Source organism: Amaranthus tricolor, chromosome 5, assembly GCF_026212465.1.
Source record: "Amaranthus tricolor cultivar Red isolate AtriRed21 chromosome 5, ASM2621246v1, whole genome shotgun sequence".
NCBI lineage: Eukaryota > Viridiplantae > Streptophyta > Magnoliopsida > Caryophyllales > Amaranthaceae > Amaranthus > Amaranthus tricolor.
In genome coordinates this window covers 18,592,731-18,613,763 of record NC_080051.1, presented here as the reverse complement: position 1 = coordinate 18,613,763, position 21,033 = coordinate 18,592,731, and the positions used below count along the sequence as shown (strand labels likewise).

The window sequence follows — 21,033 nt, the reverse complement described above, 5'->3', positions numbered from 1 at the left end:
TAATTTGCCATTTATCTTTGATATGTAATACCATTTGGATTTTTACTGAAATTGTGATAATTTATATGGTAATTCGATATAAAAGATAAGAAGTATATGCATTATGTAGAGTATGTAGAATGAGGTAATGAAATTGTGATAATTTTGCCATTTTTCTTTAATTAAGTTCGTCAATTATTAGCAATTAGCAGGTAATGACTAATGACTATTCCCTATTGACTAGTATAGTAGTAGTATATTATTCTAATGTAATGTAGTACCAATTAAGGTACCTAATTAGTAAATGTAATGTACTATCAAATATCAATTATGTAGAACCACACTACTTGGCAATCAATAATCATTTGGTGATTTAGGTAATACATTAACTTTGGAGCATCCGAAGGTCATAATCGATGAAACCCTTGACGTCGTTGAAGATGATTAATGGAGCTTGAAGTTTCAGCTTATAAATTTTATTCGCTTGCGTTTAGTTTTTTATTAGTTTGATGTGTAACTTTATAGTATTTCAATTAACTTATGGTTGTATTTTAACTTCTAAATTCTAAACTCTCTCTATCCTTTATGGCTTTACCCTATGAGTAGCATTTTATGACTAATTAAGTTAAGTGTTTCTAGAGATTTAGAATTTGAATTTTATATAAAAAATGTTAAAAGAAATAAGGAAAAACAACACAAATTTTAAGAAGTAAACAAAACCGGGCATTCGATTTTCAACTCGGGTCACATTTTTAGGTACCCGAAAAAGCGGGTACTCGGATCTCTGGATCCGGGTCAACTTGGTATCCGGTTTTGAACATCCCTACTAATAATTTAATATTCTATTAAAGTCTCAAAGTTAATATTTTTCATAATTAGCTACTAAAATCTTTTTCTCTTTAAATAAGTTTCCAAAATCAACATTTTCATCTTTACAATAAATAAAACTTTATTCACTTAAATAAAAATCAAATATTCTAATTAAAATTCAAGTTAAAATTGTATCATTTAGATAAGTTTTTAAAATTCTACAAGTTTACCAAAAATCAATATTTCAAGTTTAGAAAAATAAGTAAAACTTATTAGGTTTGCAAAAATCAATATTCTAGTTATAAAACAAATAAAACTTATATTCACAAAAATCAATATGTTTAGTTTTAAAACAAGTCAAACTTATAATTTTCACAAAAGTCAATATTTCTAATTATAAAACAAGCAAAGTTTGTAATCTCACAAAATCAATATTTCAAACATAGTTTGAGCGACAAGTATATAAAAAAATACTTTTACATCAATTTACATAAATTTTGGTTTAATAGTTAGCAAATAAAATATTTTGTAAATTATTTTGTAGTAAATAGTGATTAAAAGTTACTTTTATTATGAAATCTCATATATTCAAGAAAAACACTTCAATATTTAATAACTTATAAGTTTTTTTCAAAAATATCTTTTTAAATTGTTATTTTATTATTATCACAAAAATAGTTGTAATAATTTAAAATAGTAAATCAAACTCTCTCTTTATATATATATATATATATATATATATATATATATATATATATATATATATATATATATATATATATATATATATATATATATATATATAATGATAGTGGTCGAATGGCTTAGGAGTGTTTTGGGCCCTTTTTACATAAAAAGAACGATTTAATTTAAGTTATCATACTAAATCCTAGATTTAAATAATTAACATAACCACTTAAAAAACAAAAACTTTACGCAATAACTTAGAAATTTACTATAACCTTAAGGATAAACTTAAATCTCAAAATAAAGTATAATAATAATTTCTTAATATAACCAAACTTAATAAAAAATAAGTTCATAAAATAACTTACTACCTTGTAAACTAATTTGAAGGCTAACTTAAACATATTAATAAAGTTCTAACATAAAATTTTTTAAATATAATAACATTGCTAATGTAACACATAACTCATGAACATACTAGCATTAGTTTATAACATGAATTATACTTATTATCACTAGAATATAATTTTGCACCCAACTTCCTAAACTTGTTTAAAGATTATTAAATTAATATACTAAAAATACTTTTACATACACATACTTAATATAATCTTGATCATAATTTCATTAAACTAACTTCCTACTAAAACATATTAGCATATTTCATATTTTGCATATTATAAAGTAAATATAATGTAAAATTCCACAAAAAGAGTAGGGTAAGAAGTTATACCATACTAACACCAAGGATTAGTACTAAGTACTAATTAGAAAAATAATAAGAAATAAGACCCTCCAAGATAGATAATAATGCTTCAAAGATAATTAATCCAAACTTCCAAAATAATGATGATCTTCTAAGCTCCCAAAATAATTAAATCCAAACTCCAAAAATAATGGTACATTAAGTACCCAAAATAATAACCCAATGATGCTCCATAATGATGATAATTTAAGCTATATAAAGAGTGTTCTAAGCTCCATCTTCTTGAATTTTTTCAACTAATAATAAAGGTATTAAGTAAGTAAGATTTTAATGAAGTAAAAATATAAGAAAGAATGTTAGAAAGATTTGATGATGGTGGTGTAAGTGATCTCATGGCTAAGGGGTATTTATAATGAGTTTGGACAACTTTGTAATTCATTAGATTGTATGAAAAAGAGTGTTAAGAGTATAGAAGAAGGTTAACTTGTGTAAGTTATTTAGAGTGTGTAAGTGAATGTGTAAAAGTTGAAGTATGTAAGTGAATATGTTAAGAGTTGGAGTGTGTAAATGAATGTGTAAAAGTTTAGAGTGTAAAAGAAGGTTAGCTTGTGTAAAGAAATGGTGATAGCTTGTGTAAGTGATGAACATCATGGGTTACTATAAAAGGGATTTTGGTTCATCAAATTTTTGTTCTAGTATGTACAAGTGAATATACTTTAAAATAATGAGTAAATTTGATCATGAAAATATGTAGTTTACTTAGAAAATTTTGCTTAAACTATACTTAAAATTATTTGTTTTTTTTGTTATTTGGTTTGTTAAAGGATTTGGCATGAAAATTTTGGGCGAAATTTATTTTTTTTATCTCTTTACAAATAATTTCCTCATTAAGTTAAAAAAATTTATAAGCTCTTTCATTTCGTACATATTCATTTTTCCAAACACCCTATTTGTTTGTAGGTTTTTAAATGGTGAAATAGTAATGAAAAGTTAGTTCTTGGTCTTGGATATCAGCCCATTGTCAGCACAAAATTAGGTATGGGGAAAGGTAATATACAGATCATATTGACTGTACCCCTCAAGGGAGAGAGCAGGAAAAATGCGCGCGATCGAATTCAACCCCAAGAAGTGAGAGCCCTACAGAGAGATGAGTGGCACCAAGATAACGTAGGAGAAATCAGATCCAAAACACAAAACATAAAACAAGTTGGGCTAGGATTGGACGTTAAGAAAAATTAAATAAATAAGCAAAACTACATAGAGCAGAAAGAGGTGACTAAAAGGGGACTATAAGAAGTCTAGTACACAAATTTGTCACCTCCAACTACTTTTATCACTAATCAGGTCCTTAGAGAGGTGTAACTCACTCAAATCGATGCTTAATACGTGAAATTTAGAAAAATCACATGACAAGGATTATGATTATATTTGCCCTTTTATGTATAGTTTATTCTTCATAAAAATTATTATCATGCATTACCACTTAAGGATGGTGGTGATAACAATTATAAAAAAACTGAAAACACATGCTTAGAAATGTGAGTTTCATTACAATAAAATTAACATAACACATTACAAAAAATAACACTAAAACTCATTTATATTACAAGCATTATGACCGAGTATAAAAGGAGATCTAACAGTTTTTCATCAAATCAAACAATAAAATATAAAGTATTTACAATAGAAGACGTAAATGAATTCCCATTGGTTATGAATTGGTATTTGTCCAACCATGTAATGAAACGTCGAAGTACTTAGTTGTTCTAGTTAGTTACCCTATATAATCATTCAGTAGTAGTAGATTGTACCTAGCTATAATCCTACATAGTATATGGTTGTGCATCAAAGTCTATATTCTAAATCATTTAACTATTTGATTTAGTTTTTTCTTTTTTTTTTTGTTTGTGATGAGTATCTTTTTAAGGGAACCTCTTGTTGGGAGGTGATAGTGATCATATTGATCAAGGACCCTACTTAATCCTTAGATGCCATTGAGGTCCCCTATACACCAAAATATGGCAAATTTGTGCATACCTATTTTGAGTTCTGTATGCCTCTTAATATACCTTACTATAAATAGGTAAATTAGTAAATTCTATTTGGGAAAATAAAATTTGTAAATCGTAGTATTCTTTTTGTTCTTTTATATTTTTTTTGACAACATATTTCATTTAAAATTGCTTTTTCGAATATATAAGATAAACTTATTGATAGAGTATATAATTTATTTTGAGGATATAACTATCTGCTTAATTAGGTTTTTGGTTAAATTAGTTCTGAGGCTATAAATATTAGCTTAAATTTTTGATTGAATTGTTTCTTTGACAATATGGTATAAAACCAACGTGACAGAAGAGTCATAGGTTCGAATCTTATCCAACACTAATTTTACGTAGAATATTTAGTGCAAGGATTGAGGAAGAGCTGTGTTGCATCTACACTTCTAATTTAAAAGATTCTCGTGTAAGGGAGTGAGAGAGAGTATACAACATATACAAGGCCTTCAATCATAAGTTTAAGCTTTTGATTGAATTGATTTTTTGATACCAATAAAAGTTGTAATGACTATTTTTGTATAAATAGGTAATTAATGATAGAGAGATCCTATTTAAACGTAAAAAACAATTATAGTGTTTGATATCTATGAAAATTTTAGCTAATGCATTAACAAACTTATGTTACCCCTAGTATCAACTAACTTATTAGGGTTAAATGGTAAATCACTTATGGTTTTTATTAGCTTTTTGGTTAGTTTTTGACTTTTTTCTTTATTGTTGGTCAAAAAGCCAAAAAACAAATGTCCGATAAATGGTTTTTCAAGGTTAGCCAAAAAACTGATTTTTAGACCAAAATGAAAAAGCTAACTTTTTTTTAGAAAAATGGAAAAAGCTAACTTTGCCGGCTTTGTTCAGCAGCGTTTGACTTATTAGTCCACTTCTCCTCTAATAAATATTCTACAACTAATACTTAATTTTACAAAGCATCTCCCTAAACAGTTGGCTCATTCAACTAATTTAAAAGCCAATGAAAACACCCAACACTTTAAGCCGGTAAAAATAGCCAACTAAAAAAGAGAACCATCTTCCAAACAAATCTATTGCATACTCGGTACTCCTATGTCCGATTGAGATTGCTATATTTCTTCTTAAAGGCTCTTACATAAAAATATATAATGTAGCAATCTTAGTAAAACAAAGACGTTAAAAAACGTAAAATGATATTTAAAATAAACATATCAAATTTTGTGTAGGTTGTCTTTACAAGAGTCTAATCTTCTCAATAAAAATTTGGGAGAATAGTAGGAAAATGTGAGTGTAAAGAAATGAATTGTTTAATTGAAAAATAAGTTGAAAAGAATGGGTCCTAACTTTCTATTATAGGAAACAAAACAAGAAAATTATTCTTTTTTTGTTTATTTAAATTTCATTATGGCTATCAAATTAAATGAAATTTCAATTTCTTAAATTAGAAATGAATGTACAATTTCTCACTCTTGTTCGAGTTAATTGCATTCAAACAAAGAAATTCATGAAGTTGGGAAGTACAAAGTGTCTTTTACTAAAATGATTTCATAAACATTCTTTTAGGAGTGGTGATTAGGGGAAACAAAACCTTAAACACACATCAATGTTTTAAGATAATTGATTAGACTTCATGAGTTTGAAAATCCTTGTCATAATCAAATGTATAATTGAATTTATTGGGAAAAATTATAAAATGAAATCTTTATTGAGTGGGGGAAATGAGGAGATAGTGGTACTAATAAGAGGGACAAGTTTGTAGGTAATGAGTCAACGCTTTGCTTTAGAGAGAAAGTTCACAACATTCTCATTTATATAAGTTTGGCTAGAACATAACAATGTGTCTTCATTCTTGTTCTATTTTCTAATTCCTTTCTTTGCCAAAAAAAACACACCCAAAAAATAGGTACACCATGTATGGACAAAATAACAGCTCTTTCTACGATCATTCTTCAGATTTCATTAATCAAAGTAACCCAGCCAGTTTAGCACATATATTAGTTCGGTCTCTTACAGACGACTATGAATCCATGAACGAAGCTTTCATGCTCGCAAACGTTGATGGGAATACAAGTACGGGGAGTGGGTGTACAAGTAATAGTTACATAGGATCACCTACTTCGCCTCTTAGCTATACTAGTACCCATCTAGCATATACTCCTACCACTTTGATGCAGCAAAGGCCCAGTAGCCACTCGCTCCTGAACAACAGATTTCATCTACCAGTTTCATCTGCTGCTGGCTTTGTTGGCCTCGATATTGGCCCGGTGAAACGGGTCTCTGGCACTGGTGATTTGGATCAGGTAAATTCTTTTGAGTCAGTGAAATAGGCATAACGAGAAAGTTGCAATGGTTCTAAAACAGGAAAAATCATCAGGAAGTGTCGCATAATTTTTTTTTAATAATTTGTCATTATAAATTCTGCATAGCTGGTAGCCAACACAGTTGAACATTCTCATGGCAGGGAGTCAAAACCTTACTCCACCACCACCACCACCACTTAGGAAGCCCATCGGGAAATGAAAGCACGAGCATTATCATTGAAGGTATGACAAAGGCATGTCGCTACAGTCCCGAGGAGAAGAAAGAAAGAATAGAGAAGTACCGAAGCAAGAGAAGTCAGAGGAACTTCAACAAGAAAATTCAGGTAATTAGACTATCCTTCAAGCTTTACCCTTCCTTAACTGTAGGAGCACAACCACAAAACAGTACAGTGTGAATATCGGTCCTACATCCTTAATGAAATAAAACATGTCATATTCACACAAAATCATAACCAGCACTAAAGCAATATGTTTACCATGATAAGATATGATACTCACACAGGTCCTTGGAATTTAAGGGCTTTGGTGACGTGCGAAAGCTGAGAATCACAGTCCCTCCCACTAATATAAACAAAATCATCATGTTTAGTGTTTAGTCATAGTCATCTTTTTTAAAGCCGCTAATCTCAACGTGTTAACTGTTAAGACAGCCAGATCCTCAAGTCATGTCTGTAAATTTCTTATACTGAATGGAATTCAGCATAGGATTTCAATGTATATCAAGAGAAATGTCATTTATCAAAATTTTACAAGCACTGAAAGGTCTTCATCTAACTTTTCTACGGTTGCAATGCTTGGTCATCAGTATGCATGTAGGAAGACATTAGCTGATAGCAGGCCAAGAGTAAGGGGTCGATTTGCAAAGAATGATGAAGTCGAACAACCTGTCAACTTTCAAGACTTACAATGGAATCAAGTGGCAGGCGAAGAAGATGATGAGCAAGAAGAGCATTGGATTGATTTCCTGAATTCCCTTTCATCAAATTTGGTTCCTTAAAAGAGCATCTATTAGCAGTTAGAATTTCACTATTAAAAAAATGGGGAAAAGGCAATATTAGTCTCGCCTTATGCTTTGTAGACGTAAGTGTCTGAGCATTATTTTCAAAATTGCAGCAATCATGTACATAGTTTCAGTGGGTAGAAGTGCCCTATGTAATTCAATACTAGAATGTTTAAGCATTCAAAACAGTTAACATAATGGAGTATATTGCATGAGAAGGTCATGCATGTAGAGATGCCACTGTACACCATTTGAATGCCCCAATCAATTCAGAAATTGTTTAGAATTCTGTCCCTTTTCTTGGTCCCAGAAAAATATAAAATAATAGCCTAACTGCCTTTTTTGTTCAAAAGAGCCAAAGCAGCTCCATATATAATTTAAACCTAACATTAATTATTTGATTACTTTACTATGTCAACCCAAGATATAATATTGATGAAACTCATAATGGGAGAAGATACTATAACAAAAATCTCTACATTGACGGCCAACTTTCATTTTGTCGGCCGCTCGTGGAACTTAAATATCAGTATAATACCTGCCTGTCCTTGACAGAACTATCAGTCAATTTGCAATACGATTAAAGCGTCACAATGTCACTCTTAATAAAACAGTCTTTTATTTTTTTTATTGACAGACAACGAGAATATCTTAATATTAGTGTCTCCATCCCAATGAGAATGACACACATTTCACAATGTGATGCGCTACAAATTTTGAGCTCAAGTGTTGCAATCTAAGTGAGATGAAAGAAGTACTATCCAAAAGAGATAATGATGCATAATTCAAGCTGGAGTTTTGGGTTTATTTTGTGTCTTAACAGATCAAAATTCAAAGGGGATAGCACAACAGGAAAAGCACTCAAAATCCGCGTACTTCCTCTGAATCCTGAACTGTATAAGGTATCTACTAGACATTCTAAATTCTGAACTGTATAATGGAGTATGTGAGAAGAATGCGACTATTTTTAATATTTTATAATAATTTTGTTATCTGGGAAAAATCATGATCAAGGCAGTTTGCTAAGAGAAAATAAACAGCTACTCATAAGCCATACCTCTATAATAAGAGGAGTTGAAAGAGAGGTCAATCACAAAATATATAATTTCAACTCACAATAAAATATGGCTATGCACATGACAGAAACAAGTGAAGTAAAGAGGAAACGAAGATGGCAAATGAATTTCACTGACCGACATTGTGCATATTGCTTTGTGAGACACCAGGCCGCAACCTACATGCCCCCTATAAAATGGGAAAAGGCATCAGTTTGATAAAATCATCATTATCTCTCATCATAGAATAAGCACAGAAACTATTAAAATAAATAAACACAAAAGCAGCAGGCACCAGCTGTTAAATTAATATTGTTTGCCATTATACTTCCAGGTGCTTGTGTTGCTATGTCCCGCTAGAAAGTAAACCAGCATGCAGTTTGCACATGAGAGGCACCAGTTAGGGAACTTGCAGTGGGAATGCATATATTAGTATATAATATCATAAAGTTAATCCTGGAAAAATTAGAATTTCCATGGGGTCTCCTAGGGATACACATGCACACCTTTCGGCAAAGATTCACCCAGTAGCAGCTTCCTCTCAACCTTTTCAACTATTAGATATTGCGAGGCAAGAAAATATCAAGTTTTAATCAGATAGCAAAAGCTGGATGCAGAGTCCCCTACTTTTTACCCCTACGTGTCCATCTCAGAAATGTCATGCCAGTATGAACAATATACAATGACTAGCTAATAGTGCGCTTTTCATCTCCAAAACTAACAAGTGAAAACTAAACAGTAGACACATTCTAAACATAGTGCAAAAATAAGGCCGCTTCACATCGCATTGGCCGCGTTGTAAATGTTTTCAATATAAACGAACCGATATTTTCCACATTTTCAAGATGTTAAAAAAACCGTGTTTTAGACTATATCAAGGGATATCTCATGCTTTTGATCCATATTTAGGTGTTACGATGACCGCATCACTCCCTTACCACATCACCAATCTGTTAACTCGAAATTCTTATCATGGTTAAAGAAAGGAATGTTCCTCTAGGAACTAAGATATCCTAGAAATTCTTTAAACTACATACTAGAGAGCACACTCATTAATAACAAAAGCATTGGTAGGCATAGTATCTTTCTGTATGCAAGTGGATCAGTAAGAGAAAAAAGGCTATAACTCCTGGGGTACCATGTTCCTAAGTCTGTTTTCAGAAAGATGAGTCTCCAGAATATATACAAAATAGAGTACAGATGACAAAAAAATCTTCCCTTTCATGGGTGGGGGGAAATTAAGCAACAGAAGGTGGATGCACTTAAGGTCAGATACAAAATAAAGAGCATATGACAAATCTTCACCTCAAAATATGTAATGGGATCCATCAACAAGAAATATATAAGTTGTAAATATCCATACCATTTACAAACTAATTTCGTAACACACCATGCTACATACCTTTTCCACCTAGAACATGGAAATAAATCTAGAGCATTTCAGTAAATAGAGAATGTTTTACTAATGGATTTCCAACTTCTCAATCTCATTCATGCAGGTCATTCCATAACTTCCTGGTTTAAAATCATGAATGACATCCATTATAGACCATTACTTTACCATATCCAATATGTCATTCCATTATCAAAACCAGTCTTCAACTTTGCATATAGGTACAGACGTACAGTTATTTGCGAAAAAGAAAAAGGAGTTCAACCTTATATTTTAGACATCATAAACATGTCAAATATCTTTTTATTAACATTTTATCAAGTAAAGATGTTATTTCCACAAAACTAGGCTCATTTCTGCAATCACAACAAGCTGACAACCATAAATTTCTCATAACATAGAGCACTCAGTTTTGTAAACCATCAATACAAGTAAACTGCCACAAAATAAGATCCTAGCACCCAAGCACACATCTCAAGCCCCACTGATAGCTTATACTACCCTACTCCCTGGCTCCCCAAATAAAAGGTTCTACATCTTTTATCTGATTTTCTGCACTCTCCCAAGCAATTTTCTCATTTAGAGGATGAATATAAAGGAGACTGGTTTAGGAATTAGGCCCAATTGTTACTAGTATAGCCTCCCAAAGCATCTCATTCCAGAATCCCTCAAATAGTCAAGAGATTTGAAACTGAAAAATCATTCAAACCCATATCACGGTATATTCTGAAACTAACTTACTAAAACATATAGAAAACACATTGCCAAAACCTTAATCCTAACTTATGGGGGATCATACTACAACAAATAACATAAAATTCAAAAGATTGGGGTTGGCTACATGAACAAATATATTAGTTCCAATGGTCGTCTACATAAGCAACAAGCTACATTACATGGACAATATTCAATTTTCTTCTCTGTAAGTTACTCTCCTTAAATTGCAGAATACCCAAACAAACGGAGATCAATGTATGCCCTTTTCACTCATCGTCTAGAATTGAATGTGCAAATTCTAAATCATAGAAGGAACATATTTTTAAATGTTTCACACAGATCCAGGTTCAGGAGTCCAACTGCATGTAGATCACTTGGACTCCTTGCTACCAAAAAATGACGTGCATTCCAATATCTTGCCGCTAAATAGGCACTTCAGAAAATGAACAATTTAATCATTTCATCCTTTATAAAATTGTAACCTTTCGTCAAGTTATTTTCTTTAACCTTTTTTGACTGGGGTTGGCTACGGAATCTCTACAAGGAAAGGGAAAGGTAATTAGTCCTTACTGTAAGTGGTGAGAATTGAACCCTTATCACAAGGATGAAAGAGAAAGTCCTCAACCCCTATACTAACCTCAACCAATGATGCATTTGCATTCAAAACACCTACATAATTGCTTAAACATGCATGAATTATTAAGCACTAATCTACCGTCAAAAGACATGATGTGTCATTACACCAATGCAAAATGAATTAGGCATGGTTTATGGGACCTTGTAATAACAAAGAGGTTTCAAATTGACATTGCAAACATTATCTATAGCTTCACAAAAATAAGAAGTGCAAATAATTTGAAGAGTCATTCCAATTTAGTTCATCATAATGCGAAACCAAAGAACTATACATCTTTGGTTAGCTCACCAAAATAACTATTAAGATATCACTCTAGCTCAAAAACTAATCGTTTAAACATCACTTTTGTACCTTACAAGAGTTTGAAATTCAGTAGCCAGGGCTTAAAAGTCTCAATTTAGGTGAAACTTCCTTTGAGGTAATCTATCCAGCTTTGTTTGATAAAACTATCTCGTCATTTAAGTCAATCTACTTTAGAATTTAAATCGACTAGTGTAGTTTATCCCAAAGTGCACTACTAAACCTACCAAATGTCATGTCAGCCAACTCTTAAAACAGGCCCCAAGGTTCCAAACAAATCACTTTTGACCTAGACAGCAGTAAGTCTAAATTGCAATAAAAGTGATATAGGTCTATGTGCATAAACATGTATGAACAGACCATAAGTGTAGTATCATGACCATATTCTATTTTTACCTAATAATGAGCATCAGGTGGAAAGAAGGGAAGGACTTCGAAGACCTTGTTAGGCAAAGTAAGTGAAACTTTTGTTTGAAAACCCATTAAACCTAACTATCCACTCGCTAACAGAATGGCAAGTGTAATGTAAATCAAACTAAGAAATGCAGACTTGGAATTTAGAACTTTCAAATTTCACAAAATTTAAGCTACATTCTTACATGTACACATGTAATATCTTATAACAATGCTCATAAATTGTATGTACTGCCTCACATCACATGTACATAAAATCATAACACTAAAATGATCTCCAAAAACACCTCTCTACACTGACCTCTTCTTGTTTTTGTATGTAGAAAAATTTTCCTCTCTTCTTAAATTGATCTTTTAACTACCACTTAAGAGAAAACTTAAAAATTCGGTCAGTATCCCATCGCTTTATCTTATGGTTACCTGCATTATATTCCATGAAAGCGTTAGACACATTTACCAAAGTGAATATAGCTTATAGAATAGCATAAATCCATTTGCAAGTCTCTCATGTAACTTAAAAACTCAAATATTGTGATGATTTTCAAACTATAATCACCCATCTTTTCTAAATTACTTTAACAACACTAACATCTTAGAAAAAATTTCGACAGGTCTAACACATTATAAAGGAAACTATGTCCATCGTATTTCTAGTATGTACAATAGCTCAGGCAGATTTATATCCACTTAGACATCAGAAGAGAGCAATAAATTTGACTGATCCTTTGCTTGCATTCTCAGTTCGAAATCCCGCATATGCCCTGTTCAATACAATAGAAAGTGGCTTTGTACGATCAGTTTGTGCCCCACTGCAATTCAGATCCTCAGTTTTTTACTTCCTTTACTAAACTAGTAATAGGTCTCACTTCAATTCCTTTCTTTGCTTTCCTCTCTTTCTTCTCATTACCTTTCTCTTTGAACCAGACAATTAGTAATAATGACACTTAATATTAGCCTTATCTCTCTTTATGCATTCCCTTGCTAGAACTTTTCCATTTGTCATACCAAACACCTCTTTAATTAGCTACATGATTGATATAATCAAGTTGCCTTGAGTCCACTCCACCAACAAGGCAACAACTAATAATGTCAGGACATTACACATGTCAGATGCGAGCACATCATGTAGTACACGACATGTTATACTGGAGACCTCCCCAAAACCACAACCCCACCCGACTCCCAGGGCATGCAAAAAGAAAAATTACATCAAAAATATAACTTCTCTTTCTTACCGTAAAGTCATATTAGTGGATAGAAAGTTCTGGATCAAATCAGCAATCCAACAACTAATTAATGCTCTAAAGTAGTAAATTTTTCACTAATTCAGAAACAAATTTTAATTTAGAGAAACGTAAGTAAATCAGACTTGAACAATGATTCTAATTTCTAACACCTTAGCATTCGAAATCATTTGCCGTTTCAAAATTATAAATCAATCTACCCACAGCAAAAGACGAAAAATTTCTCTTCGCAATAAATAGAAATTTCTCCATAAAAAGACGACAAATTCTTCGTAAGAGAGAAAAATGAAATCATGCGACTATTGACAAGCAAAATCAAACGAATTTATATTCAAAAGGCTAAACAGCAACCAAATCATAAGACTTGGGAATCAAAATTACCGGAAATAAACACCGAAGCATGAGAAGAGGTTTCAACCGGCATTGTTAAGCGTGTACATGGCTAAAACAAAGATTTTTCAGGAACTACAAGGAAACGACGATGAAAGGAAACACTGAAGAGAGGAATGAGAGTGATGGTGTGCAAAGCATCCCGCGACCCGCATATCTGCAAAAATCTGCTTCCATAACTGGAACTTCAGTCACACATGGAAACCTGAACTGTTGCGTCAAGTCTACACTTCCTCAGAAATGGAGAAAGTACTACATAACTTCGTCTAAATTACGATCTTAAAATTTATTTGGTGTTTTTTGTTCCAATATAATTGTTTTTAACCATACTAAAAATGGCTGTATTTATTAGCGATTTGGTTTTAAACTGAAAATAATAGTATAAAATAACAATTATAAAATTGAATTTAATTTTTTTAATTGTATTTTTTTTGACTATTAGGGGTGAAAGTTTATTTTATAGTTTGATTTTTTGTAAATCAACATTATAATTAAATAAAAAACACTCAGTCATAATACTCCAAAATAAAAAAACAAAACAAAAAAAATTATTAATATAGAGAAAATATTTTAAATTAATAGGAATTAATTTCAATATAAGATAATTGTTTAGAAAAAAAAAAGAAATTAAATTTTATCTCGATTGAACAAATTCCGTCTTTTCGGAGAGATAAAATCTCTCATTTTACTCTATAAAAATGGTTTGATCTAGATTATGACGTTTGGTTGGATTTGAAATCCTAATGCGAGGATAATTTACTCGTTTGGATTAAATCTTCCAAACTCAAAAAAAAAGCTAGTGTGATGCAATTTTCTTCTTCAATTAAATAGGGACGGAATAAAGTTTTGAAGACCTTATTTATTTTTATGATGATTTTTAAAATGGAGCCCTATATTATATTAAAAGATAAAATTTTTCGACTTCAAGAAAAATAATTGAAGATAAATATATAGTAACATTTTATTACTTTAAGTAAAAAAATTGTTTACAAATAAATTACTTAAAAAGTGTTGCTCGAAACCGGACTTAAATATCACCATTTAATATTTAAGGCATTTTATTTCGGAGGCTCTAAGCGGTTGGCTATCTTAGATAAATTATGAACAAGGTTTTACATTTAAATTTTGTCTTCCATTTATTGTAATTTTTCTTTCTAATAAATTACCAAATCGTGACCTAAATATCCAAATATCAATTAATTTGATTTTCCCAGATTTTGTTATCTATTAATAATATAGGCTTAGATATTTGTTTACTAGGAGTTAAAATAAATAGCTATTTTATATAAGTATTCAAATTGAACAATTTAAATAAGAAAATGAGATTTTCAATTGTTTCACGAATCACATCAATTAAAATAAGAAAATCAACGAAAAAGTGATGGAACATCATATATATCGCAAAGGCTTATTTGTAATCAAGAGAAAAACAAACAAAAGAATGAAAGAAAGGAAACTAACAATTGGAATAGTTAAATAATAAAATTACCGTAAATAATATAAATTTTTGTTGATTTCTTTATAATGGTAACAACTTTTAATTAATCATGAAAAATGCAAATTTAAGGATTTATTTTTTTAGAATGATATGAACTATTGTTTAACCATTAACTTACCTTTGTTTTTTGTCAAATTATCTACTATAAACCAAAATTGATATTATTGTAAAAATCAGTGAAAATTTGTATTATTCATTATGATTTTTCCTAATTAAAGTAACAAACTAACAAAGTAAGAGCCTTACTTCTTTTTTTTTTTTTTGTTTTTTTTGAGCAGAAGGCATCTTACCTCCTACAATGAGCAAGAGAAAAAAAATCTAATATTTCTTAAGGGGTCTTACCTCTTTTCTTGAGACGATATCTCAAAAGACTGTTAAGTAACGGTTAAATAAGACAGTTGCTGAATCAAAACCCATAATAACTACAGCTATTTTGGCCCAAAAACTCATTTATTACTCATAAAAAAATGTAACTAAACCTCCATAGTTCCTTTTTAATGCCCAAGACTTAATACAATATTAAGTACTAAAATTTCATAATGTTACTACAATAAATAGCCCAAATTGACATACAAGAAAGCATTATAATACAAATGTGATCAAAATTACAGCTTCAAATCATCTTCCTTCAGATTTCACAAGCTGAGAAAATACCCTGCTCATAGACACACCCGAAAGATCGTCGACATTTGTTGTTGTGTCGCGTTGCACAGACGAAACAGTTGAATCATCGTTTGCAGCGAAATTGTTAACTTGCGGAGATATATTGCTGATCACATTTGTGCTGTGTTCTTCAGGATCGTCTGGGATCGTAGCCTCTTGAAGTTGTAATGCATACTCCAAATTCCATAAGACGTCTCCCATTGAAGGTCTGTCGACACCATAATCAGCCAAACACTTTTCGGCTGTTTCACCCACCTTCCTAAGAGACTCCGGTTTTATGTTTCCCTGTAGTTTAGGATCTATGATTTGTTCGAGCTGCCCTTTTTTCTGCCACTTCAATGCCCATTCGGCTAAATTAACCAGCTCGCGAGGTAATGTGGGATCAATGACGGGTCTTGCACAAAGAACTTCGAATAAGACCACGCCAAATGAATACACATCTGACTTTTCGGTAAGTTGCTGTCTCCTGAAATATTCGGGATCAAGGTATCCGAAACTACCCTTTACTGCTGTACTAACATGGGTCTGATCGAGCTCAGGTCCGGTTTTTGAGAGACCGAAGTCGGCAACTTTGGCCATGAAATTCTCGTCGAGTAAAATGTTGGCGGACTTTACATCTCGGTGAATAACTGCTTTTGCATAACCAGTGTGAAGGTAGTGAAGGCCTCTAGCTGAACCTATGCATATCTCAAGCCTTTGCTTCCAACTGAGGCATGGATTTCCTGCGCCGTATAGATGACTTTTAAGGGTTCCGTTTTCCATGTACTCGTAGACTAAGATCATCTCATTCTTTTCGTCACAATATCCAATCAACGAGACTAGATGTCGATGACGGAATTGAGAGAGCATTTCAATTTCGGTTTGAAACTCGGCAAGGCCTTGCTGAGATCGAGGATTGCCCCGTTTTACAGCCACTTTGGTACCATCGTTTAGTGTACCCTTGTACACTTTTCCGAACCCACCAATTCCAATAACCCAATTCTCATCAAAATTGTTAGTCGCCTCTTGAACAGCTGCAAAAGGAATCCGATACCCCAAGTTTGAAGCCATACTGGTGACAGTACCATTCGAGTACTTGCTTCCCATTGTGTAAGAAGTCCCTCCGGTGAGAGAGAGTGGAATCCAAGTCTTAGAATGACCTCGAGCCAGTTTCTTGTTTCGCCTTCTACAGAAGAAAAAGAAAATGACGGCCAAAACAAGGAGCGCAACTCCCCCGACAACCACCCCTACTATCACACCTACGCCACTCTTGGAATTGCCCTGCAAAGAAGGGATAACAGCAGCTCCATCAAGAGTGTTCTTGGAATTGCTCAATTTCATAATCTCCAACCCATTTAAAATAGCATCAGGAGGATTCCCATTTTGTGTGTTCGGGCCAATACTTATATGAAGCTTATCATTCGTGGTTATCGGCGTAACAAAATCTACATAAACTGGAGCAGCCAATTTCCCAGCAGTGACGGTAGAAAAGTCGAAGTTTTGAGAAACCCTCCAAGCGTCTACGAAAGCGTTGAAATACAAGTCATTCAAAGCTGCACTCACTATATCACAATAGTGAAACCGAATAAAGTATTGAAACCCCGGACTAATGTCGAAGTTCCATGTGACATTGAAATTTGCGTTGGGATCATCCCCGGTGTTGTTAAGTCTTCGGCAAGAGCCATAGACTGCAGGTGGTGCATCATCTTCGGTAGCTAGACCAACGATATACTTGACAGGCTTGCCACGGATAGCTAGACCAAAATCCTTGTGTTCCAAGAAATTGTCATCCGGGACCCAATTTCGCCAAAGAGTGTCGTTATTGTAGTCAACAGACGGCCCTCCCATATTCACTCGGAAAACAGTTTCTAAAGCCACAGTTAGAAGACCCTTGAAGCTTCCAATCGGATAAGTTAAGGAGGCATCATCTTTAATCAATGCATCGGGAACTAAGAATACTTCTAACGCGTTCAAGAAAGCCACAGAATTTGACGCAGGATTCAATATAATTTCAAGTTCTTTCGAAGTCACATTAAGGGAGTACTCTTTCATAGTGGAAGACTTTGGAGGGGTAAAATCACTAAGGAACACAAACTGCTGAGCAGAAACTGTGAACTTCGCGGTGTTTAAATTGTAAGACATAAAACTAAACGGGAAGAAATGAAGACGGATAAAATATCGTCCCTTCTGGCTAATCGGGAACTTATAACTCGTTGCTTTATCGAAAATTCTCGCTGTTTGATACAACCTCAAAACGCTATTACCAGAACTAGTATTTGCCAGAATCTTAGATGATGTCGTAAGATATTTCAAGGCATAATCATCAGCCAAAAACACTCTACTACCCACAGTTGTATTAGTTGGTGAACCACAATCTATCAGAAAAGTATCAGCATAAACTTCATTCGAAATCCAAGATATAGACAGTGAAAGAAACAACAGAAAAGCACCATTTTTATAGCCCATTTTTGGTCAATTTTGGAGCTCAAATGTCAATTTTCCTGCAACACCAAAGATATGATCCTTTAAACAAGATGAATACCTAAAATCACAGTAATACAGTTCTTAGATCTAAATTAGGGAATTGGGAAATTAAGATCTCAGTGCTTAATTTAAGCTGAATTAAAACAGGAAAAGGGTTTTTCTTAAAACCCCAATTCAGATTAAATATCAATTGAATAGAATCAAACACATAAACAGAAATTTTTTAAAAAAATCACAAAAATAATAAAAATAAATAAAGGACTGAGCTAAATAACCAGGTCAATCAAATTCAACAAATTCCAGATCAAAATATGAAAATAACAAAGATAGAAAAGTATACCTTTTCCGATCATTTATAGTCGAAGAAGCTAAACAAGAAGAACCCTATTTTAGTCCCAAGAAAAAACCTAATTCAAGTTAAAGAAAATGAACAGAAATCAGCTCAAGTACGCGCAAATAGATAACTGACAGTAGTTGTTGACAAACCCACAAAAATATTTATATACTTGTACAGCAGATTCAAATAATGGAGAATAAAAGAAAAGATTACAAATTAGTCTATTAATCAAAGTATTTATTTTTTTTTTTTAAAGAAGAGAAAATTGGAGAAAAAAAGGACAAATTCTAATTAGCCGGTTTGATGACGATTACAGAAAATCCAGCTAATGTGAAACAAAAAGGAATATTGAAGTATAATTATGCTGGTAAATTGTAGAATTTGATGAAATGGAAAGAAGGGTACTTCAATATTGGAGAAATTAGGTGAGTCAAAATGTAAGATTTTCTCTCAAGATACTCATGTTATTGCCTATTGCTATTTGTTTAACATTTCAAAACACTTTCTTGAATTTTTTTTACTTAACTTGTTTGATAGAAATTAGTAGAGGTGTAGAGTGATTGAAGTCAAACAAGATATATAGAGATGTTGGAATTGGATCATGGATAATTGGATGCTATTCTCTATGTTAGTTATACTCCTAAGATTACTTTTCATTTTAATTTGTTTTACTGATTTTGTATTTTTTATTATTATGATCTCACCCTTATTTTAATCTCATTCATAAACTTATACTCTATTTTCGTTTGGATCTTAGGTTGATTTGTTTGCCAATATGTTATTGTTGACTTTCTTATAAGCTATTCTGTTTGAAGTGTGCAAAATAGGATCACAAATTCTTACTTAAATCCGTCTTTATAAAAGATGCGTTTCAAATTGGCTGGCCCATTATTACTAAAAAAAATAACTACAGAAAAACGCGCGCTGTGTAACCTATTTGGAGTTGGTGTTATAACCTATTGAAGTTGGTATTATAACCTATTAGAGTTGATATAACCTATTAAAGTTGGTATTTCGAGTTACTTATAACTCATTAAAGTTGGTTTTGGAGTTGGTATTATAACCTATTTGAAGTTGATATTATAACCTATTAGAGTTGGTATTATAACCTATTAAAGTTAGTTATAATACCAAATCTTATAGGTTATAATAGGTAAAAATGCGGCTAACTCCATATATCAACTTTAATAGGTTATAATATCAACTCTAATAGGTTATATATCAACATCAATAGGTTATAACACCAACTCCAAATAGGTTATAACACCAACTCCAAACACCAACTTTAATTGGTTATAACACCAACTCCAAATACCAACTTTAATAGAATATAATATCAACTTCATTAGGTTATAATACCAACTTCAATAGGTTATAACACCAACTCCATATAAGATCAAACGTGCACGTCAATTTTTAGATTTTTTTAATTGTATGGTCTGGGCCTGGAGAACAGTCTCTTAAAAAGACAATCTCTCATGAGAGGTGCTGAAATAGGATTGGATCGTCCCTCTATATTTAAACTAGTTGGACTTTGGTATACATCCATGATTCTCTTTACCTCATGAGTTTGACGACTTTTATTTTGGTTCGTCCCTTTTACCTTGCAATATTTTTATTTTGGACATTGTCCTCACTAATTTCTCTAATTCTAGCCGCATATCTTTTCTTATTTTCTCACTTTTAATTTTTTTTTCCACACATCTTGGTTATCCTTACCATTTACTTCCTCTGGTTTTCAATAGTTGTTACATTTCTATTTTTCATGCTATCTAATGCAGGATTTTAATCTTTTATATCTTTAATTTCATATGATAAAAAATTCTAAAAAGTTAATATTATGAAAATCTATATTAAGACGAATCAAACAAGATCCCACTTGACTATGTTTTACATTATACATGGAGAAATATATACCAAATAAGATCAATTGATGAATAGTAGTTGCTACAGGAATTGTAGTAACTATTAAAATCCGGAGGAAGTATTTAAGACTTGAGTCCTTTTTTAATGTTATATAGACTTGTTAAACTTGATTCGACCCGAAATTGATCCTAAACCTGATTAAAAGTTAGTGGATCATAACCCAAAAATTTTGACTCATAACCTGAAAATGGTCCAACCAGAAAAACCTAAGTCAAACTCGAACGAAACTCAAATTAGACCGTTATGACACATTTTCAGCTTCACGTCATCATTTTTAGTTACTCATAATTAGGGGTGTTAAAAAAAACCCGACCCGGTTGACCTGCCCCCCATCTTAAATGGCGGGTCAATTTCTTTTAAAAAATTTATGTTACAGGTCGGGTCATAGGTCGGAAAATAAATTTAATCGGGTACCCGTCGACCCGCTATATTAGAGATTTTTTTTTAAAATAAATTTATTGGCTGC

General features: G+C 32.1%; 1 protein-coding gene and 1 long non-coding RNA gene across 3 annotated transcripts; both read right to left on the bottom strand.

The window, feature by feature from the left end:
- Positions 1-6,127: 6,127 nt before the first annotated feature.
- On the bottom strand, positions 6,128-14,000 carry LOC130812796 (uncharacterized). Its single transcript, XR_009042125.1, has 3 exons — positions 13,672-14,000; positions 7,007-8,775; positions 6,128-6,890 (listed from the first exon to the last, which is right to left on the bottom strand). It is a non-coding gene; the product is annotated as an uncharacterized LOC130812796 (long non-coding RNA).
- A 1,609-nt stretch (positions 14,001-15,609) lies between these two features.
- Positions 15,610-19,188, bottom strand: LOC130813193 (receptor-like protein kinase HERK 1). 2 transcript variants are annotated; one of them, XM_057678954.1, is made up of 3 exons: positions 19,047-19,099; positions 18,645-18,711; positions 15,610-18,321 (listed from the first exon to the last, which is right to left on the bottom strand). In XM_057678954.1, the coding sequence occupies exon 3, from the start codon at positions 18,284-18,286 to the stop codon at positions 15,797-15,799; it is 2,490 nt and encodes an 829-aa protein (XP_057534937.1). In that variant the 5' UTR covers positions 18,287-18,321; positions 18,645-18,711; positions 19,047-19,099; the 3' UTR covers positions 15,610-15,796. The 2 variants fall into 2 exon arrangements, with proteins under 2 accessions (XP_057534937.1, XP_057534936.1); XM_057678953.1 differs by having other exon boundaries at positions 18,645-19,188.
- Positions 19,189-21,033: the final 1,845 nt, after the last annotated feature.

What these genes read in the sequence shown, in the direction of transcription:
- LOC130813193 (XM_057678953.1), bottom strand. Translation starts at nt 18,286, where the DNA reads ATGGGCTATAAAAATGGTGCTTTTCTGTTGTTTCTTTCACTGTCTATA.